This window comes from Physella acuta, unplaced genomic scaffold, assembly GCF_028476545.2.
Source record: "Physella acuta isolate Inbredline_101_S28 unplaced genomic scaffold, ASM2847654v3 ptg000113l, whole genome shotgun sequence".
Lineage (NCBI taxonomy): Eukaryota > Metazoa > Mollusca > Gastropoda > Physidae > Physella > Physella acuta.
The window spans coordinates 72,307-96,486 of record NW_026731633.1 but is presented as its reverse complement, the minus strand read 5'-3'; the positions used below and the strand labels follow the sequence as shown (position 1 = coordinate 96,486).

General features: G+C 39.0%; 2 protein-coding genes and 1 long non-coding RNA gene across 3 annotated transcripts in view; 2 read left to right on the top strand and 1 right to left on the bottom strand.

Annotated features, from left to right (window-relative positions):
* LOC131934603 (mucin-19) overlaps nt 1-2,435 on the bottom strand; it is a 28,531-nt gene extending 26,096 nt beyond the window's left edge. Inside the window, exons 1-2 of the mRNA XM_059290665.1 lie at nt 2,236-2,435; nt 762-886 (exon numbers count right to left, since the gene is read on the bottom strand). Coding sequence (XP_059146648.1) covers nt 762-867 — 106 coding nt within the window. The 5' untranslated portion in view covers nt 868-886; nt 2,236-2,435. The remainder of the gene's footprint in view (nt 1-761; nt 887-2,235) is intronic.
* A 1,015-nt stretch (nt 2,436-3,450) lies between these two features.
* LOC131934601 (uncharacterized) lies at nt 3,451-8,210 on the top strand. Its single transcript, XM_059290663.1, has 6 exons — nt 3,451-3,635; nt 4,645-4,795; nt 5,456-5,517; nt 5,936-6,082; nt 7,155-7,315; nt 8,022-8,210. Exons 1-6 carry the CDS (start codon nt 3,584-3,586, stop codon nt 8,166-8,168), a joined length of 720 nt encoding a protein of 239 aa, XP_059146646.1. The 5' UTR covers nt 3,451-3,583; the 3' UTR covers nt 8,169-8,210.
* Nucleotides 8,211-14,988: 6,778 nt separating this feature from the next.
* The window catches only part of LOC131934590 (uncharacterized), a 31,098-nt gene continuing 21,906 nt past the window's right edge, over nt 14,989-24,180 (top strand). The window contains exon 1 of the long non-coding RNA XR_009385807.1: nt 14,989-15,338. This is a non-coding gene — a long non-coding RNA (uncharacterized LOC131934590). The remainder of the gene's footprint in view (nt 15,339-24,180) is intronic.

The window sequence follows — 24,180 nt, the reverse complement described above, 5'->3', positions numbered from 1 at the left end:
TGCTACATTATCAGTAAAATTTAGTCTTTAGATCGTGGCCTAGGATGTAGAGCGGTAGGCTGCTAACCCTTAAGTCTCGAGTTCGAAACCGGGTCCAAGACAGTAGAACCTCCCTGTCCACACAGCTCTGATCGGTATCTCATTCATGTTAGGGAAAGTAAAGGCGGCTGGGCAAAATGCTGACCAAAGAATCCATTTACAAGCCGAGGTCATAGAAATAGATGAACTCTTCCTCACCGGGACATTGGGTCGCTAAATCTAAATACGAGCTTTTTTTTGTTTTACTAAGCCTAACTTCAAATATAAACACGGCTAATTAACTTGAATATAGATTAATGCAGATAAAAGCTAATTTCTAAACTACTACAGAAGTTAATAAGATCCCCTGTATTCACAATACAACGGCGTGGCATAGCGGTAGAGCGCTAGACTGCTACCCGGAAATCTCGAGTTTGAATCCGGGCGCAAGTCAGTAGAACCTCCATGAGTCAACCCAGCTCTGATGGGTACGCAACTCGCGATAGGGAATGTAAAAGAGGTTGGGCATAGTGCTGACCACACTAACCCTTCATATGCCGAGGTCACAGAAACAGATGAACCCTACTTCACTTGTACATGGACCGTTAGGTTCGAAAAAGAAAATAAACATTACTTTTATAGTTACTTCTCCATCTTGGCGAAACGATAACCTGCCTTTTAAAACCAATAATTAGTTAAACGATAACCTACCTGATAAAACCAGTAACTAGACTATAACCTACCTGTGATGTTACAACCGGGTACGGCCCCGCAGCAAATGGCGTCATCTCCCAGTACGGAGGTAAAGAGTAGACATAAACAGATCAAGGCAAGTTTGGCGGCCATCATTTCACAAAGTTTTTGTGGGCTAGAGAGAGAAGTTGAAAAGTTGACAAAAAACAGATCAAGGCAAGTTTGGCCATCATTTGACAAAGTTTTTGTGGGCTGGGGAGAAAAGTTAAAAAGTTGACAAAAACAGATCAAGGCAAGTTTGGCGGCCATCATTTCACAAGGTTTTTGTGGGCTAGGGAGACAGGTTACGTGTGAAAAAGACAACGATTTAGGAGGAGGGTGGTCGTTGGTTAGAATATCAATGGGTATCATATGTGTGTCGTCGTGATGGTTCGTATACAAGGTACCACAGGGATTTTGTCTGCCAGTGGTCGGGTTCAAGTCAAATAGAGGCTAGAATTGTTCTTGCAATGACCTCAGCAGATTCAGCTGCCTTTACTTACTCGACTAGGGTCAGGTATCTAATTTAGCTAGGCGAGCTCAGCGACGCTCTATAGACTAAAGCTCCGGATACCCACCAGAGCCGAAGGAGCTCAGTGACGTCATAACCAGAGTTTCTTCCAGGCATCTCTTCGGGGAGGGGGGGGGGGAGAAACACTGGTCATAACGTCTAACTGCTGAGCCAAACTCGAGACGTTTGGCTTGTAGCCATGCACTCTACCACCCGACTAAGTTCTGTTACATTTTATTTAAAAAGCTTTCATTTAATCTACAGATATTTCTTTTATTTTTATAGCTCTTGTGGCAAAGTAGCTGAACATTAAATTATTTTTTTAAAATAAGTTCTATTTTCAGTAGCAATACTACCGCATTTAATAGCTTTATTTAATAGATTTAATGTCAACCTAAATACAAACCTTACTAGAAAGGTTAAAATGTCGTTTAAGATTACGTTTAAATAGCCTACTCAAAAACAGTCAAATAACTGAACTATCACCCCTAAACCTCAAGTCTTGGTCTGTATACAATTTAACTCATGAATTTAAAACAAATCCCGTTGAGATTTTTTTAAAATTCTATTTAGCAAAATTTACACAGATCCGTTTGGTTGTTTTTGAAATTATCATATAATTCTAAACATAAACTTAAATTATCATTTAACTCTAACATAAAATAAATTATCTTTTAACTAATATAAACTTAAATTATTATTTATCTCTAATATAAACGTAAACTTAGACTGGATATATTTGTGGATCGTACTTGCCTTGGAAATTGGGATGGTAGGATGGAAGGATGGTAGGATGGAAGGATGGATTTAACATAGACATGTAGGTGGGACTTACCCTAGACTTGCAGATGACATGTAGGACAGACCTGTGAATGTCAGGTATGACTTACCTTTATACCTGTAAATGACTTACCTTAGACCTGTGGATGGCAGTTGGAACAAACCTTATAGCTATGGATGACCGGGTGACTTACCTTAGACCGATGGACTGATGAACTGTTTGTGTCCTGATTGTACTCGTGTGGTCCTTAGTCCAGACAATTTAAAAACATGGAGTAGACAATTTGTTTTATGAAAAGTGTGACTTGTTTCTCCAAACGAAACAAAATGATTGTAGGTAGGTTTTGTTTGATTAGATGAGTGAGGCAGGTGTTACCGCGACGTCACTTGCTGGACAGGTGGCCCCAGGGGGAGGGGGAGTCTTTTAATCCCTGGCCCCAGTATGTAAACACTGTGATAAAAATAGAAGTGATATTTTAACCCCTGTAGGGCCAGATTTGGTTTTAAACCTACGGGAACTGGACACTAGCATCGATGGCTCGCCACTCACCAAAGGTCTTAGGGCGCTAAAAGATATTTTTTACTGTACTACTACTGGCTTGTGCATCTTCTCTTTAAACAAATTCACTGCGTAGATATTGTAAAGTAGGGTAATAAAGATTGTATATATCTGGTTAAAATATTAGGTAAAGTTCCATTCGGCAATTGAAGTAGAGTTCACCTGATATGTGACTCGGCATATGAGATAATAGTGTGGTCAGCAATATGCACAGCAGCTTGTACTCTCACTAACGTGAGTTTGGTACCCATCAGAGCTGGGTGGACTCAGGGACGTTCTATTAACTTGAACCAGGATTCGAACTCGAGAATTAGGTAGGTCAAGCTGTCCCATGGTTGAAATATTATCCAAAATTAATTTTTGAATTCCTGGATATTTATGAGTATCATGTGTTGAATGTTTTTATTATATAGCAATGGGGGCGACGTACTTTTAGTGTGCGTGTTTATATTCAGGGGGGGGGGAAGGGGGAATTACAGTTATATGAGATCGCTGAAATATTCAGCGCCATATACATTTTTTGGGCACTAATAGACTTAACATTTAGCCAAATAAGTTAAATATTGCTTCAGTTAATATTTTAAAGTTACTGAAAACTTGGCCGGTGGACTGCATAGAGTTAAAGCACTATCTGCTCAAACGATAACATCACCTAGAACTGACATCAAGCCAAATTTCTCTACACTATTTTCTTGTTTGGTCACAATTTTTCTTACAGCCGTCACGATTAGCCAACATGGTGGCCGTCAGCAGACACAGCTTCAAGCACGTGCGGCCAATCAATACCTTTGTCTTACCAAACACATACGTCAGTCATGGATTCACAAATAAACTTTCGATAAACAAGTTTTTATAGGACTATCTACGCAAAATTCGATGACGTACTTCTCCACTCCACCCTCTTTGAACACGTCGACTAGAAACGAAAATAGAAATTTAAGTTTTGAAAAGCCTCAAAGTTGAGCAGCCGACTTCGCCAGAAAATGTTGATTTTGATCTTTTCACTACTTCTGACGCAAGTATATTCCATCAAAGGCAAGTATAACATTTTATTTTTTTCCTCTCTGTTAAACTGCTGTCTGACACTATCTCTAGTGCTGCAAAAGTATTTTAAAAAATTATTTTACATTTTATGAATCATTCAACGCGCGGAAAAAATTGAACATACTTATCGCCAATGCGTATATATCATTAAGATGGTATTCTTACAAACAGGGAAAGTTGTGAGAGAGAAGTGATAAAAGCTTCAGTTTAAGAATTGTGAGTCTTGTTTATTTCAATAAATCGTGTCACAATATATAATTCATGCGTTTTCGCCACCAAATAAAAATAAATTGCAACATATACAATGCTCAGTGTTGTAGAATGTGATTTAACAGTGGTTCAAAAATATATAAGGTTTAGCTATTGTAAGAGTGTAGCTGTTTTTATTTTGAAGTTTTTTGTTTTAGTTAAACGAACTTAGTTGTTCTTAGTGCTCTGATGACAATGGTCAAATGAGATGAAATTTCGTTAGCTGAAACTCTTCGTGTTACCAAAGTTTTGGGGAAACATATGTGTTCGGGAAAATAAGGCAGGATTGAGAGTTATTGGTTAGGTTAGGTTGTATTGTGGGTTTGTGGTTGAGGGTTACTGGTTAGGCTAACTTGTAGTGTGGGTTTGTGGCTACTTTTTATTGGTTAGGTTAAATTGTAGTGTGGGTTTGTGGTTAATGGTTATTGGTTAGGTTAGGTTGTATTGTGGGTTTGTGGTTGAGGGTTACTGGTTAGGCTAACTTGTAGTGTGGGTTTGTGGCTACTTTTTATTGGTTAGGTTAAATTGTAGTGTGGGTTTGTGGTTAATGGTTATTGGTTAGGTTAGATTGTAGTGTGTGTTTGTGGTTGAGGGTTACTTGTTAGGTTAGCCTTCGACATGATTTATCCAGGCAAGTAAATTCTAAGCCCGCCTCTATAATTGCCGCCAGTGGTTACCTATGTTTACTTACCATTCACCTCTCCACCAACCAATCATTCTAACTGGGCCATCTCTTGTTTCTCTCCTCCAGACGGTGCTCCAGTCGATGAGTGCAGCTACCCAGGTCTGTGTGTGGTCCTGGCACCCAATGACGCTATCATCTGTAACGGGGTCAAGATAGGAGGTCTACTGTCGGTGCCAGAGTTGTGCGGGTCTGGCATGAACAATTTCCTGGACAACAAGTAAGTGGCAGGGCTCAACAGGTAACTGACACAGTTCAATTAGTGAAAGGGTCCTTTAGTAACTGACACAGTTCAATTAGTGAATGAGTTCAATTAGTGAAAGAGCCCAATTAGTAACTGACACAGTTCAATTAGTGAAAGAGTTCAATTAGTGAAAGAGCCCAATTAGTAACTGACACAGTTCAATTAGTGAAAGAGTTCAATTAGTAACTGACACAGTTCAATTAGTGAAAGAGTTCAATTAGTAACTGACATAGTTCAATTAGTGAAAGAGCCCAATCAGTAACTGACACAGCCCCACAAGTGATTGACATATTAAACTAAGTCAGTGAAAGAGCCCAATTAGTAAATGAATGAGTCCAATTAGTAACTGACAGAGCCGAACAAGAAAGATTGGTGCAGGCAGTGATAACACCCAAGACTAAAACTTAAGTTGTGTGTGTTCAGCGTACGTAGGATGTTTCTATTCCAGTACTTTGTTGGCGCTTTTCACTTTTATAGATTTTCAAGCGTTAAAGAATGATATGTCCGACCGAATCGTCTCAGCACTATCTGTGCTGCGTAGAAAAAAAAGTTGTTCCAACCTCTATATTTGTAGTATTACTAGTTCACTAGTATTGTATTGTCATTATCATATCCCCTAATTTTGTCTGTTTCTAGTGATCTCACTGTTATCTGTGGAGAAAGCACAACAAATTTTACACTGACACAAGGAACTAAAGGTAGGGTTTGACAGGCTTAGGGGTTAAAAGTGCAAACACTTTCATTAATATATTAAACGTGATAATAAGAGTTTAAAACTTTATATTACAAGCTGATTGTATGTGAGAACATAGTTTGGTTAAAAGAAGGGAGATGGCGTGTATGTGAGAGGGGGGGGGGGGATTTTCTAATTATCACTATGTAAGGATTTTAAGGTGGTTGATAAATGGGAATTAAAGTATATTTTATATTTAAATTTTCAATCAACATTTTTGGGGTTGTGGCTTTGGTTTTATTTTTTTATTTTTTTAATGAAATGTAACAATAGTAGAGGGGACACACTGTGTAAGATAGTAGTTAACATTGCTGTTCATTGCGGACGAGCCCTGATCTACCCAACACAGTAGCCTTGAACAAGTCCCACATATCTTCTCTAAGGAGCCGTCTCTGATGGCGTCTACACCTTTGACACCTCCACGTTTACCGGCGGCTGTAACGGTGACGCCGTTGTGTACGATGGACTCTCGGACATTGATAAAACTTCATGTGAGGTGGTGGGCTACGGCGCCGATACCCAGTCGTCAAGTAAGTGACAGACATGCAGTCGTCAAGTAAGTGACATAAACATGCAGTCTTCAAGTAAGTGACATAGACATGCAGTCTTCAAGTAAGTGACATAGACATGCAGTCTTGTAGTAAGTGACATAGACATGCAGTCTTGTAGTAAGTGACATAGACATACAGTCTTCAATTAAGTGACATAGACATGCAGTCGTCAAGTAAGTGACATAGACATGCAGTCTTCTAGTAAGCGACATAGACATGCAGTCATCAAGTAAGTGACATAGACATGCAGTCTTCTGGTAAGTGACATAGACATACAGTCTTCTTGTAAGTGACATATACATGCAGTCTTCAAGTAAGTGACATAGACATACAGTCTTCTGGTAAGTGACATAGACATGCAGTCGTCAAGTGACATAGACATGCAGTCTTCAAGTAAGTGACATAGACATGCAGTCTTCAAGTAAGTGACATAGACATGCAGTCTTGTAGTAAGTGACATAGACATGCAGTCTTGTAGTAAGTGACATAGACATACAGTCTTCAATTAAGTGACATAGACATGCAGTCGTCAAGTAAGTGACATAGACATGCAGTCTTCTGGTAAGTGACATAGACATACAGTCTTCTTGTAAGTGACATATACATGCAGTCTTCAAGTGACATAGACATGCAGTCTTCAAGTAAGTGACATAGACATACAGTCTTCTGGTAAGTGACATAGACATGCAGTCTTCAAGTAAGTGACATAGACATGCAGTCTTCAAGTAAGTGACATAGACATGCAGTCTTCAAGTAAGTGACATAGACATGCAGTCTTGTTGTAAGTGACATAGACATGCAGTCTTGTTGTAAGTGACATAGAAATGCAGTCTTCTAGTAAGTGACATAGACATGCAGTCTTCTGGTAAGTGATAGAGTCATACAGTCTTGTAGTGAGTGACATAGACATGCAGTCAATTAGGTTGATATTCATTAATTAAACGCAAAAAGATGTACGTATATTTTAAGATTGAGCTTGTCACATCCCCATGTAATGAATCTGAGACCATCTTGAGACCATCTTGAGACCATCTTGAGACCATATTTTCAGAAACATACGACGGCGTCGCTCAAGTGACGTCAGTCTTGGCAAGCACCAGCAGTCCGTGCTGTGACGTCATCCTTGACAACCTAACCCAGGACCAGAAGGGCGTCATCATCGACCGGACGGCAGAGTTTAACTGTGTCACTGCTAACGGGGCAACTTGCGGGGTAACGTCATAGTTGCGTGTGGGTGAGAGGGGGTAGGGCAACTTGTGTGTGTGTGTGGTGAGTTAGTTTACATGTGTATGGGAGGATGTATGGGGGTTAGGTAACATGTGTATGCGTGTGTGCGGTAAGATAGCATTTGGGTGTGTATGGAGGGAGGCTAGGTAGCATTATGTGTGTGAGGTTAGGTAGCATGGGGGGGGGGGCAAAAATAACGTGTTACGGGGGTTAAATACCATGTGTGTGGGGGAGGTTATATAGCATTTGTGTGTAGTGTGACTGGCATTTGTTAAAAATACTGATTGTGGTTAGTTAACATTTTGTTTGTGAGTATTGGTCAACTCGTTACATAATCTAGAAACATGCCCCATGGAATAGAATAGAATTTTTTAAAATGTAGACTTAGTGGCGCGTTTCGTGCCTAGATACCTTACCTATATAACCTATATTAAAAGTTCATTAAACTTGACACTGTAACCTTGACACTGTAACCTTGACACTGTAACCTCGACACTGTAACCTTGACACTGTAACCTTGACACTGTAACCTTGACACTGTAACCTTGACACTGTAACCTTGACACCGAAACCTTGATACCGAAACCTTGACATCGTGACTTTGACAATGTAGCCTTGACACTGTAACCATTGACAATAAAACCTCTACTCTGTAACATTGACCCTATAACCTTGACCCTGTCCTCCACAGACTGGCGACCTTGGAGCTCCAGTCTACTGTAACACAACAGCTGGCACCACTGTGGTCATCGGCCTGACCTCCTCCTCCCCCTGCACCAGTGGGGGGAGGTTCCTCGTCCACGACCTGACCCACGGGTCAACGAAGATCAAGTTTTAAAATTTAGACGTCACTAAAACAAACATCATGAAAAGAACAGCTGATCTGTCTTTGGTGTTTTATTTTAAATCTGTCTTTTATCTTGAACTTTTTCTTCACGTGTTTGTTAACATATTTCAGTGTATCGAATACGTGGTGAACGTAATACGCTTTAACAATTCAACTGACGGTGTAGTTTGGTAGGAAAGCTAACCCGATAGTCTCGAGTTCGGATCTCGTTCCGGGCATGAGTCTGTAAGACGTCCCTGAGTCCACCCAGCTGGGGTTGGTACCTGACTCATGTTAGGCAAATAAAGGTGGCCGTGCAGAGTTTTTGACCACGCCATCCCTTCATATGCTGAGTTTGAAAAAACATATGAACTATACTTCATCCGACCTTCGTTAGGTCTTATATAGGAACCCTTTTTTTTTATTCAAACCAGTCAAATAGCAATATGGCCTGTGTAATCTCAAGAGTCTGTCAATGGTGTATGTATCATGGCAGTACCTGCACGTCAGACGTTTATGTAGGTCGAATATTATGGCAGCCATGAGTAGTGTGGGATTTAATCAACTGTTTTAATTAATGATAGTTAATTAGATGCAGGTCTAGTGTGATGTGACGAACATTGAATTAGATGCAGGTCAAGTCATTTGCCACTAGAATCAATCTTTTAAAACAGTAATAACAGCTTCTCGATACATTTACAGCATCACAATTGAAAAATAAAAAAAAACAACCGGCGTCACTTTAAAAATTGACGTCGACAAAAAGACCTAACAAGAGTATTGTATTTTGCTTTAACTCGACCCAGTACTTTTATATTTATTTCAAATTACCTAACACAACACTCGTATTAAAATTAAGCGAAGTATAATGTATAGAAATGAAAACACAACAACAAAGGCCGACAAATCAAACAGTCTACGTTTTAAAATATTAAATGGGTTATTTCCCTTTGCTACGAGAATCTACCCCATATTTAGACAATAAATAAAAAAAAAAACACTTTAATACTGAAGTATATTTTACATTTTAAGTTTAACGAAATGTTTACAATATTACATCTTTTATTCTTTATCTGTACACTATATAGAAAGGAACACATGTTTATTTTACAAGCTTTTATTAGATACTTATTTTTTGTTATTTTTGGCCGTTCGAAAAGTTTTAAAATTCCGCAGTAAAGTGCATCTTCAATAACAACGCTATATGCGGGTTAAATTAGAACGTTAAATCTGGTTGAATGTTGAACAAATCATTTTATGTAAGTCTAAAGATTGTTTTAATACAATAAGGCAAGGTGTAGTAACGTGGTCCCAGTGATGACTCAACAGAGCTTGTGTTTGTTTACATAGCTTAGCCTCTACATGGGAGCTTGGGATGGCTATGTCGATTGTGTTTACAGTTAATACATCGCATACTGCTGCTCTGGTTTTAGTGTGTAGATGTGTCTGCTGGAGGGTGTTTAGAATAAAATAAAAACAGCATTCATTCCTTTCAATACTGCAATAATATCTTGGGATTACATCTTTTAAAGGACTGACGTTAATATAAGTAACAATAAACTCTAACTCATCTACACCGCATGTACAAAAGTAAGACATCTTAGAATCATGTAGGATATTATTACCAATCACCACTATATATATGAAGAAAAATGGAGGATTTCATTAGGGATATATATATATATATATATATATATATATATATATATATATATATATATATATATATATATATATATATATATATATATATATATACATGTACGAATGTATGTACATATACACATATAAACATGTGTGTGAATGTATTTACAAATGTAGGACATCATAAGGACCACACATAATATATGTACAAATGTAGGGCATCATTACAGCCAGCACGATATATGTGTACAAATCTAGGATATCATTAGCACTATCACCACGTAAACAATCAGAACTTCACTCACAACAAGAAGAATTTTACCATAGTTCACCTCATCTTTATAAAAATAGATCTCCACTGACACGACCATTGCAGCCAGTAGATGATGGTTCGCCTCTGACGAGGATTACGGTTGTCACGTGACCATTTAATCCGTTGTTGTTGTTACATCTGAAGGAACAAATAAACCTCGTGTGAATTATTCAAGTGGTTTTAGGAAAAACTGGAGCGATCGTTTTAAAAATGGAGAAATTAGAAGCACTTTAAGGGCATAAACAGGGCGGGGGGGGGGGTGGGGCTGGGGATTTGAAGTTGTTGATTGGAGGGTGGTGGCTAGGGGTGAGTATTGAAAGATGGGGCTGGGCTGGAGGGTGGGGATTGAAGGGTTAGGGTTGGAAGTAGGGGCTCAATGGCGAGGGATCGGTGTTATATATTGAGGGGTAGGCCTACAAGTTTTAGAGATTTAACAAAATATTTAAAATATTCTTTTTAACCATGTTTATTTTGGTCGCGTTCTTTTATTTTACGACAGATTGTAGTTTTAAAAGTATATTCTAGATCTTTCGATATGTGATAATATTTTACAACAGGCTTGAAAGTCTTTATAAGCAAAACATTTTTTTAAAACTATGGCTATTGTAAAAATTAAAACTGTTAGAGAACCATCTAAAACACTCATTTACATAATTTTGTATTGAATATAAGTCGTTGAAAAAAGCCGTTTTGAATTATTTTGTAAATTCAAATATTTTTTTTTTTTAAATCGTCCTCAACCCCTCCTTGAAGTGGAGCGGCCAGGAAAGTAAAACAATGAAAATCACAACAATTGTTTTCCATTATAAAATACACAATAGTGGTCAATGGGGAATAGCCTATTAGTTTACTAATAATAATAAAAGATATGAGATCCCCAATCACTACAACACACTGGCTCTACTAATCCAAATTTAAAATAAAATACTTAAAAAAAACTTTTTAAAAAACCACGTTTTTCTTGTGGACTAAAAAGTAGAAAATAACTATTTACATACATTTGATGACAAAAAACGTGGGTACGTTCACCATCAAATTTCCCGACCCATCTGCCCGACCCACGTTTTTTGTCATCAAATGTATGTAAATAGTTATTTTCTACTTTTTAGTCCACAAGAAAAACGTGGTTTTTTAAAAAGTTTTTTTTAAGTATTTTATTTTCTCCTTTTTAGTCCGTTGCTACACATGAAAAACGTGGTTTTTAAAAAGTTTTTTATATAGTTTATTTTCTACTTTATCTAATCACTTGATTAAGTATGACTTGACTAAGTGTTTTTAAATACACGGACTAAAAAAATCTTGAGCGACCGATACGCTTTAAACAGAGAAAGGGTGTAATTTACGTTGCTGGCGTGGAGATCTACTCACGAATCACGTGATCAAATCTCCCATAAACAAACAAATAAACGCGAAGCTGAGTTAAGGAAAAACGTGTTTATGTGTATTTTAGCATGCCCAGCGTACCAACCGTGTCACCGTTAACAATGTGTTACCGTGTCCGTTCTCCTTTTTAGTCCGTTGCTTCACATAAAAAACGTGGTTTTTTAAAAAGTTTTTTTTAAGTATTTTATTTTCTCCTTTTTAGTCCGTTGCTACACATGAAAAACGTGGTTTTTAAAAAAGTGTTTATAAATACACGGACTAAAAATCTTGAGCGACCAGGATTCGAACCTGGGTTGTCGCGGCCACAACGCGAAGTACTAACCACTATACGATCACGGCCAGCGCGCTCACATCGATTGGGGCCGAAGTAACTGTGACAATAGGCCTCCAGTCTTGTCGGTATCTTTAGAAATCATGTCCTCAATTTTATGGTCCTTGGGGCGTAATTAAATTAAGCTAATTACGGTCACTAATTGCTAGTTTTTATGATTGCATCTGAAATTGTTAGGCGAAAGTAGCATGCATGCCAAATTTCAGGTCTCTAGAGCAATCAGAAGTGGGCTAATTTTCGATGTCAATTTTAACAACAAACATCCAAACAACCAAACAAACAAACAAACGCGAAGCTGAGTTAAGAAAAACGTTTTAAAAATAATTGTTGGCTGAATACGATAACATTACTAGTAATTATTAGTTTCAATATTTCTAGCCTTAATAAAACCGGAAGTCATTTTGTATTTATTTCACAAATATTATCTAACACATATCATGTGTTACCAGCCGGGAGGGGGTGGGGGGCGACTTATGTGGTTGCGGCCCCTGTGGCACCGCAACTGTTGATATTATTTGTGTGCTCTTCCGTGAGCAATGTTTCCCCGTGTTTCCCACGTCATGTGACCTCTGTGTGTAGTTGTGAATGTGTCAACTGGTGTGTGTAGTTGTGAATGTGTCAACTGGTGTGTGTAGTTGTGAATGTGTCAACTGGTGTGTGTAGTTGTGAATGTGTCAACTGGTGTGTGTAGTTGTGAATGTGTCAACTGGTGTGTGTAGTTGTGAATGTGTCAACTGGTGTGTGTAGTTGTGAATGTGTCAACTGGTGTGTGTAGTTGTGAATGTGTCAACTGGTGTGTGTAGTTGTGACTGGGTCAACTGGTGTGTGTAGTTGTGAATGTGTCAACTGGTGTGTGTAGTTGTGAATGTGTCAACTGGTGTGTGTAGTTGTGAATGTGTCAACTGGTGTGTGTAGTTGTGAATGTGTCAACTGGTGTGTGTAGTTGTGAATGTGTCAACTGGTGTGTGTAGTTGTGAATGTGTCAACTGGTGTGTGTAGTTGTGAATGTGTCAACTGGATTCAAACCCCAGGCTGCGGGTGATCAGGACTGTACGCTGATATGGACATAGAAGAACTAGAGTAATGTATATAGAACTAATGAAGGTATTGTACGCTGACATGGGCATAGAAGAACTAGAGTAATGTATATAGAACTAATGAAGGTATTGTACGCTGATATGGACATAGAAGAACTAGAGTAATGTATATAGAACTAATGAAGGTATTGTACGCTGACATGGACATAGAAGAACTAGAGTAATGTATATAGAACTAATGAAGGTATTGTACGCTGATATGGACATAGAAGAACTAGAGTAATGTGTATAGAACTAATGAAGGTATTGTACGCTGATATGGACATAGAAGAACTAGAGTAATGTGTATAGAACTAATGAAGGTATTGTACGCTGATATGGGCATAGAATAACTAGAGTAATGTGTATAGAACTAATGAAGGTATTGTACGCTGACATGGGCATAGAAGAACTAGAGTAATGTTTATAGACCTAATGAAGGTATTGTGATTTTATAACACTCGTGTTTGTATTATCATACTGGTATCGCATGTTGCGGACTAGATATGTGAAGTAGGTTATTTATAGTTTTAAAATATTAAAACATTCAATTTTTTCTGAAAAATATGTTTTCTGTCAACACGTTATCATTTGAGCACTGTAGGGCTGGTAAGTAGGTCAATAAACAGTTATATGGCTCATGCAGGTTTTATTGAGCCGTAGAACTGTTTATTGACCTACTTACCAGCCCAATAGCGCCTACGTTCTTTTGAAACAGTGCGATACACTATGGATAAGATGGGGCGTTTAGTCGTTCACTAAATTCAATCAGGAGCGTTCGCCGGCGACCTAAAGGGTGCATTTTGGCGCCCCTGGCTATCGCGGTTAATATATGGTGCATACGTCCGTTTTAAAGAGTGTGATAGAATATGGATAAGAAATAGTATTATAGTCGTTCACTAAACTGAATCATGCGCGTCTGACCGCGCCCCAGCAGGGTACGATTTGCCCTATCCACGGACTTTCGATTATTCCCGCGCCAGCACGCGGGAATGGGCACGCTTGCATATATATATATATATATATATATATATATATATATATATATATATATATATATATATATATATATATATATATATATATATATATATATATTACTGAGCATCGCCAAGTTATTTAATTAATTCCAACCACATACCGGGATTATTACATATTAGTTACATTTTTTTTGTTCAGTACAATATTAATAATGATATCGTATATTTTTAAATTCTCGATTCTCATGCTGAATATTGTTTTTATTGATTAGTATGCCTACAATATATCTCGGTATGATAGTTTTGTCTAAATTTTACGTCTAATTAAACACACGAATTACATGGCTAATATTGTGAGGGTAAATGAGTGCTTAACATTGTTGGATATTACACGCAGGTATGTGTTAATAACATGACATATCTCGGAATATATTATCTATACTATACTAATCATACATTTTATTCATTTTTTTAATGATATGTTTGTATGTCGGAATATGTTTCCTGTAAAAATTATATATTTTTCCCATTTCGTTTTTAGGGAGGTGGGAGGGGGGCAGGCAGTTATTTCTTGAAGCATCGCCGACCTCGAGCTAACGAATCGACCACGCCGTCCCATAGTCGAGACGATTACCTCACGCTAGCTTTTGGGGGTGGCAAGATTACATCACACCAAGTTTGGTGTGTTAAAGTTTCTGCCGATGAGAGCACATCACACAAAATATAGGCAGCGTTAAGATTACATCCCACTAAATTTGGGGCAATTATGTTTCGTTACAAAAAATATTGGGGACGTTGAAATTACATCACATCATGAAGTTTGAGGGCTCAAATATTTCACCACTTAATACATGACAAGGAAACCACTGATTATTAAAACTTAGTCAAATTAGTTTCTCCGGATATTGCTAATTAGGTGCATGAGTTGGCCGGTGCATGCCCATATGTCACCATTGAGCAACCCTAACCGTCGTGATTGAAACATAATTTGCTTCACCGCTCCACGAAAACGGAGACCATTTTGTCGTCGGCCAATCATCAACAGCGTAACACACGCGGACTAAGCCTCTCCATGGCTGGGATTGATCACTCGCCGTGACGTCACGCGTACGGCTACCACGCATGCGCGCGCCGGGGAGTGTAGGAAAATAGTTCGATATTAACGCTTTTGGAGTTGTTGTAAGTAAGAAGAGAGTGTAAAACTTTTCAGCTGTAGGAGTTCTGTGGTTAATCTTTCTAGCGTAGGCGGCGGGCGCGGCTATATAAATATAATTACACAGTAGTGCGAGCGAGATTGGGCCGAATTCTTAGATCAAGCACCGAGAAGTTGGTAGGACGAGATTTGACGAGAACTTTTGTGAAACTTGAAAACGCCGGGGGATAGTTTCAAGACCTGAATTTTAAAACTTTTTGAAACAACTAGAAGAACTCTTAGGATTTTTATTCAAATTTTAGGTAAGACTTGTTCGTATTGTTTTTAGATTAGTCGCTTTTGATGGAGATTTCGTTTTTCTTTTGATTAACTTTAGACAACTTTAGCTTTATAGATTAACAAACAAAAAAGAAATTAAATTTTTTGTAAGATTATCACTTTTACGGACAATGAGTTAAGAAAATAATTTAAATTAACATTGTAAACAAAATCTTTGTAAACATTTACAAAAATGATGTTATTACTATTTTGAATTTTTTTATTTTTTAACAAAAAAAAAAAGCTAACTATACTCAGAGACTTTTTAAAAGTACATTTTCGAATATTCTTTGAATTATATTTATGGTTTATCATATTAATTAAAGTACCAACATTAATTATAATTTTCTTGTCCCTACTCTCTGTATCTTAAATCTCATACAATGAATGGACTTTAAGCTATTTTCGTTGTGTTAGTGGCATATTATTTTAATAAAAAGTTAAACCTGGCTAATTTGTTAATTGTTCTATCATTAATCTATTTTTTTTCGCCCACCTTTCCCGGACGTATGCGGCGAACATTAAGTGCTATATTTTGTGATATTCATTCGCCAATTGGCGCATTATTTATACGCGTGTCTGTGGTGCGTCGATGCGAGGCAAATCAATGCGCACCAATGTGCAGGCTAATGGCCTGTTCCGTCCGTGGCTTGTTCGGTTCAATGACAAAAAAACAGATTTGAGCTATTTTAGTAGATTGATATTTCGGCCGTCGGAAGAATTTTTCGTGCGGCTTTTTCGTGTTTTGTAAATAGAAATCTTTTCATTAATTATAAAGCGATTTAACACTACGTCTGAGAAACTAATTTAAAATGAATGGTAATTAGGGCTACTTGAAAACGGTGATCGTTTTAATCAGTTAATTAAATGATGTGGAAAAATGATGCGACACATTTAAAATGCTGACGATAGGACTTTTGTGCAATGAATGGTGCAGAATAGGACATAAGAGGACACCTTAACTTTAGTGCTCTGACTTGGTGCATTAAAAGATAAAACCATATTCACTGTTAATCTGGTGCAGTATATGTTGGAAATAAGGTAACTAGCTTTAATGATCGGATTAAAAAAACATTATGCCCTGAATGAGACTTGAACCCAGTCTTGTTGACGGAAACTGGTTATCCCGCCTCTCTGTGAGTCTACAGTGATCACAAAATGTTTAATTCTTATATTGTAGGACTGTGTCCTGATGTCCTAATTCTCCCTATTGTAGGACTGTGTCCTGATGTCCTCCCTCTTGTGGGACTGTACCATGATGTCCTAATTCTCCCTATTGTAGGACTGTGTCCTGATGTCCTCCCTATTTTAGGACTGTACCTTGATGTCCTAATTCTCCCTATTGTAGGACTGTACCTTGATGTCCTAATTCTCCCTATTTTAGGACTGTATCTTGATGTCCTAATTCTCCCTATTGTAGGACTGTACCTTGATGTCCTAATTCTCCCTATTGTAGGACTGTATCTTGATGTCCTAATTCTCCCTATTGTAAGACTGTCTGATGTCCTAATTCTCCCTAATGTAGAAGTGTGTCCGGGTGTCCTCATTCTCCCTCTTGTGGGACTGTACCTTGATGTCTTATATCTCCCTAGTGTCAGAGTTTGCCTCACTCACAAACTGAGGGTACACACTGATCACCATCTGTCCCTGGGCTAGATATTAGTTCAGCAGTGAGTGATGTTTGCCTGATGAGCATGTTTTACATTCACCAATCGCAGGTATGAACAGTTCGATGAGAGTAGTTTTAAAACCACGAGTTTCATGAGGTTCTATTGAGGGGGCGGGGGGCTGGGGACAGGAAAGAAATTTCAAGAGCCGTTAGGATTATCATCGTTAGGATTATCATCGTTAGGATTATCATCGTTAGGATTATCATCGTTAGGATTATCATCGTTAGGATTATCATCGTAAGGATTATCGTCGTTAGGATTATCATCGTTAGTACATCTTGGCGTGAATCAATGGTAGCATTACACGAGTAGCTGTCTAAGATAGCTGTTAGATAAACTTGCTTAGAGTGCTAGAGTAGCACGTTAAGTTTTTACATATAAAGTTGACGTCTATGTTCATGAGCTCAAGGTAGCAATTCTAAGGTATCATTTTTAAAGTAGCGAACATAAGACAGCCAGCCTTAGGTAGCATGATTAAGGTAGCACATTTAGGGTAGCATGTGGAGGTTAACCAGTTCTAGTGTAGCACTTTTAAAGTGCTTTTAGCAGTGTACACGAAATCCCAACCCCCCTCTCCCCACACCCACACATTGATGTAGACGACAGACACCACGATGTTTGATGGACCCCCCCCCCACCCCCCACTCCCGACCCACCGCCAACCCCATCCAAATACCCTGCCATGTTTACAACCAACTTGACGGAGCGCTTTAATGTGTAGCGGCGCCCCCAGAGACCACAGTTTTCGTGCAGCTGGGGTCCCCTGATACCCTGCCCCACCCACCCGCCACCCAGACACGCTATTCGTGTGTAGACAATTAATTAACTGTAAATGTGAATGTGAATATCTACACAATGGCTGTTCGCATCCTAGGGGATAGATTGTGAATAGACAGACAAAGGATGATTCTGTTTAATGGGGTAGATGCGAATGTACATATAAAGGATGATTCTGGGTTAATGATTGATGAGAATGAACACACAAAAGTTGATTCTGGTAATGTTGGTAACGTGCTACTGCATCTTGTTGTAAAGTTGTGTACACGCAACTCACTCCCCTCCTACCGTACACGCAACTCACTCCCCTCCTAGCGTACACGCAACTCACTCCCCTCCTAGCGTACACGCAACTCACTCCCCTCCTACCGTACACGCAACTCACTCCCCTCCTAGCGTACACGCAACTCACTCCCCTCCTAGCGTACACGCAACTCACTCCCCTCCTACCGTACACGCAACTCACTCCCCTCCTAGCGTACACGCAACTCACTCCCCTCCTAGCGTACACGCAACTCACTCCCCTCCTAGCGTACACGCAACTCACTCCCCTCCTAGCGTACACGCAACTCACTCTCCTCCTAGCGTACACGCAACTCACTCCCCTCCTAGCGTACACGCAACTCACTCCCCTCCTAGCGTACACGCAACTCACTCCCCTCCTACCGTACACGCAACTCACTCCCCTCCTAGCGTACACGCAACTCACTCCCCTCCTACCGTACACGCAACTCACTCCCCTCCTACCGTACACGCAACTCACTCCTCTCCTAGCGTACACTCAACCCATTCTCTCCCTAGCGTACACACAACTCTCTCTCTCCATCCCAAGCGTACACACTACTCTCTTCGCAGTCTACACACTAATCTTTGCCGACACTACAACACCCCCCCCCCCCCCCCAACACACAAACATTTATTAGCAATGTTAAAAATGAAACTCCAAACAAGATTGCACTCGGAAAATAAGTTTCCGAAAAACGAAACTCACTGAAGTTAAGATGGTTTTCGGACGATGTGGGTACACGTATATTGGCGGCTTTGATTGCAAGGTACTCGTTATTGCTGGGTGGACTCTTAAAGCTTCCTCCAATGACGCTACTGGACTGACATCGTCGGAACATGCATGGTGTAGGTGGAGTAGTGTACTCTTAGTGTAGAGAGTAGCTAGCGGTGTGAGTAGGTCACGTGTTCGTTCATAGGTCAGTGACCTTTGTCGTGCATTAGAAGACGTTGCCATAGTTTCGAACGTCTTATAGGTACACGCACACAGACACCGATAAAAACGCTGATACACACGTACACACACACGTACACACACGCCAACACACACGTACACAAACACACAGCAACACACACGTACACACACATACACACACGCCGACACACACACATACACAAACACGTACACACACGTCGACACACACACGTCGACACACACGTACAAATCAGTCATAGAGCTGTCATACGATTTTATTATTATTAGCCACACCGTCTTCAATAGTGATACATTACAAATGGACACCCCTGGTTTAGCTACTTATGAACACAGTTAATCAATAACCGATTTTGATGCTGATTTGTAATGACTAATGTTTAGCGACTAGCGAGTCATGAATGATGTTGTATGACTAATATTGTATGACTGATGTTGTATGACACATGTTGGATGACTGTTGTTGTATGACTAAAATGATTGTCATGTTGTGTGGTTGATCAACTCTAAACAACAGCAGATTGTTATGTCCTTTTTAACCAAACAAGTTAATTAAAAAAGTCTAGTGACATTTATGCGCAATTTCCTTATGTTATCTAAAAATAGCTCTGACGTATAATGATTGGGTGCGTTCAAGCTTGAAGAGCGATCGGTTTGTAGGTGTTTATGTAATTTTAAAATTTGTGACCGAACGAGAGGATATTTTTGAAAACTTTCTTCGGCAATACTGTTCTAAATTATGGCAGGAATCGATTGGTACATGTTTCAAGTCGCTAAGTGGTCTGGTTGCCGAGATATGGGCCAAAAACTGCATTTTTTCGAGGTTTTTTGGCTTTTACGGGAAATACATGAAAGAAACCCGGAATTTTTATGGCCTATGCTCATTCTCGTAACTTGCTTAACATAATTGCTTTTGGAACTAGTCATCGATATTGCTTCGTTGAGGAGGAGATACGACTTAAAGCCCGGACACACATTCATCCATCCATCCATCCATCCATCCAGAAATGACGGGTTAATAAACGCAATTCTCCAGAATGGAAATTGCGCTAAAAAAAAAAAAAAAAACACACCAGAAAAAACAATCGTTGATTCTGTGAAATAAGAGAAACGCAATTTTTTTTTTAAAAATTCGTTTTTTTTATCGAATAAAAACAAATGCTCTAACCACAATAACAGCACCTAAAGAATTGCATGATAAACATGTTGCATGATAAACATGTTGCTTGTATTAAATGATTGCATGATTAACATTTTGCCTGTATTTGTTAATTGGAGGGACACGCTTTTGTTGATGACATAACATATTTAGGGAGTCGCACAAATGGTGAATGTCTATGTGCTTTTATCTACAGCTTTTCATAAACTCTACAAGAACAGTTTGTTCATAAAAGCCGTTTTTAGAAATTTAAGGAGCCGTTATCAGTCATACAATGGGAGAGCCATATTTTGTCATGCGCTGAGAGAGCCGTAACGAGTCAAACAATGAGAAAGCCGTAATGAGTCAAACAATGAGAAAGCCGTAATGAGTCAAACAATGAGAAAGCCGTAATGAGTCAAACAATGAGAAAGCCGTAATGAGTCAAACAATGAGAAAGCCGTAATGAGTCAAACAATGAGAAAGCCGTAATGAGTCAAACAATGAGAAAGCCGTAATGAGTCAAACAATGAGAAAGCCGTAATGAGTCAAACAATGAGAAAGCCGTAATGAGTCAAACAATGAGAAAGCCGTAATGAGTCAAACAATGAGAAAGCCGTAATGAGTCAAACAATGAGAAAGCCGTAATGAGTCAAACAATGAGAAAGCCGTAATGAGTCAAACAATGAGAAAGCCGTAATGAGTCAAACAAAGAGAGAGCCGTAATGAGTCAAACAAAGAGAGAGCCGTAATGAGTCAAACAATAAATGAGCCGTAAAGAGTCAAACAATAAATGAGCCGTAAAGAGTCAAACAATGAGAGAGCCATATTCAGTCATACAATGAGAGCCGATTTCAGTCGTCAAACTACATCAAGCCACAGTAAATCAGACACATAACGAATAAATAACAGCGGCCTACGCCACCAATACAAACGTCCTTACACCTACAACAACGCAGCATTCTCCTATGGCCATCGCCTCTGCAGACTTGTAGCAATTATTTCCATATCGATGTTCCTTGTTTCAATATATTGCATGTATTGATTGTCATCAGTTCAAAGGAAATTATTGTTTTAAATTAACATGCCGCCAGGGAACGAACGCCGCGAACTTTAATTTTTTGTTTTCGTCTAAGTTAATCCCACGTGGCAGATGTTTCTCCCAGTTTTGGGCTTTTAGCTAAAGTAGGTCAAAGGTCGGGGAAAGTTTATATAACGTCACGTGTCTACGATTTTCGCGTCTTCAGAGGAAACGCGACAAAGACGGCAGCATTAGATTAATATTTCCAGATAGTTTTAGAATGTGCACATGGCCTGATATAAAAATCTAGTTATTGACATAAGGAAAGTGCTGGAAAACGGAATCGTATTTTCGATGTTGCGGGCTTTGTTTTTATTACATATTTTGATCTATATGCACTTAAACTGTAAGTTGGTGGCAACACTTGCGTGTAAAGGACTAGTTGGCCGAATATTGCAGTGGTCACGATAGGATGTGTAGGACAAGTTGGCCAAATCCTTATGGCCATAACGGCGATTTTAGAAAAATGAAAAAAAAAATATAGCCTTTTTTTGTAGGAGCTATCCACCCTTTGATTTGTTAATTAGATTACTATAACTAGGACTAATTAATTAGTTGTTAATATTTGACCTTAAGTGGTATCCTAGAGAGAAAACTTGCAGCAAAATACCAAAAAGGTAACTCACTTTTCCTTACCAGACGACATTTTCCCGCCTTTCCGTATCTATCTCAGACCTACATCAAGTCGTAAATCTACTACACAAAAAACGGACAACATCTCAGATGGTGTAATGACTAATCTCTCCTGACAGCCAGACTAGAGGGTGAGTCTTGTTTATTGGACCGACAGCGTTGGGTGATCTAAAATCTATGTACTTTAGGTTAATGGCGTGTACATCTGAGAAACGGTTTGAAAACGCGTAGGAAGTGCTACACTTAATCGTGCGATCAACTTTGTAAAGTATAGTTCGTTTGATTATTAATAGTTATTTATGCTAATTTCGGATAAAGTAATTAGTCTAAATCCGTGACACTGGCTTGGTTTAGTGGTAAACTGCGCCCTTGCTAGCCCGATTGTCGCGAGTTTGCAAACCGCGATAGGTAAGGTAGATCGTCCCCTGACCCTACCATCCTTCTTTACAAAATCAGAAGACACACTGGGATGGGGGGGGGGGGGGATGGGTATCAAAAGGGAGGAACATGGCAGAAACCCACGTGTCTAGAGGCTGGTCAAATGGGTGAGAGAAATCTGAATTCTCATCCTCGTTCCAAATCTGCCTACCCGATGACCAAAAACCGATAAAGATAATATGAGAAATAGACAGAGATAGCCCAAGTAACCATCCGTAAAAGTTAGTAGTATCATTTGTATGAGCGTTGATTTTGTTTGAACTGTCGAAGAATGCAGTGACCGGAAAGATGCAAAACTGCGCGCCGGGAAAGTGCGCACAAAAATGTACACATGGGCATTTCTGTTTTCTTAAATCGAGCATTTATAGAGGTTAACACAGAATGACCTTAAGTACATTGTGACATTACAAAACACTTTTTCACGAAATATGACAACATTAAAATGTATTTGTTTGATTAGTTTTGTATTGGCGCATTTTTTTTATTTGAGCAGTTTTCCGTTTGCGCATTTTTCATGGAACCAAGAATGTAGATGAAAACGTATTCTGGCACTCAAAGCTAAGCAACATTAACAAATGTAGCATATTATATACTGCAGCATTAACAAATGAAGCGTCAATTAAAAGAAAAGTTCTTTTTTTCTGATACAACTTGAAAATGTGATTTGCAAAATGTTATTTTATTTTGTTAAAACATCACTTCGCTCTTCCTTTTTTGCCACAGTTAAAAATAGTTGCACATTACTTGGTTTGACCCCGTTGCAATAAATCTCACCCGCCTACGTCACAGTGGTAAAATTAATGTCTTGGAAAGATATTTGGTCTTTTCTCATTAAGAGTTTCATTTTTAGCTCCGACCTTCACCCACAAACCCACGACCGCTGGTCAAGCGGGTCCCACGGGGGCCGGACAAACCCCGAGAAATCATCTCATCTTCCAGAATGTTCCAGTAGTTCCACCAAGAGCCAGATGATTGTTGGTTGGTCACTGAGCTAGATGATAATCACGTGATTTCCCGCCCCCATAACATCAGTTCTTTACTCGCACAGGCTACACTTGAACAGCTCAATATCAAATACAGTTATGTAATATGCGCTGCCAGTAGGGTTTCTTTCAGACATTTTTTTCCGGGTGGGAACTTGAAACTTTCTGGGTAGCGCACCTAAATTTACAAGGGAAGGGGGCGGATTCTGGTTAGAGTATATATTTTCTACATGAATTATATTTTTTTTTCCGATTCATCAGAAGGGGCTGGGGTAGTGGAAATGCACCCTTCCCCTACTTGTCTGTAGAGATGCCAGAAAGAAGCTCTGAATGCAAAAAAAGCGTGGGATCTATAACAAGAGGAATGATTAGCTAAAAGAGATGAACTTTGGGTTGGACCTCATAATGACCACACGTTTAGTAGTGACACTGTCTAGTGGTACCATAATGACCACAAGAACAAATTTGGTCTTTTTAAAACTACCTTGATTATACTCTAATAATTTTTTTACCGTTCCAAGACACATAGGGCAGACGAACTTAAGTTCATCTGCTCCAATGACCGCGGTATATAGTGAGATAGTGTGGTCAGCAATATACCCAACTGCCTTTCTTCGCTAACTTGGATTAGATACCCATTAGAGTTGTGTAGACACAGGGTCGTCCTACGGACTCCAACCTGGGATCCGAACCCAGGACTTGTGGGTTAGCAGCGTTAGCTCTACCTCAAGACCATGCTGTTTCTGATCACGCAGCATTAGAATATAATAAAACATAATAGTGCTAACCCATATTCCTGTTACAGTATAATAAAAAAAATTGCAATCTATCTCGCAGAGTGTAATTATCTCTATTGAAATCGTACCAGTAGTACCACGATTAGCGTGGTG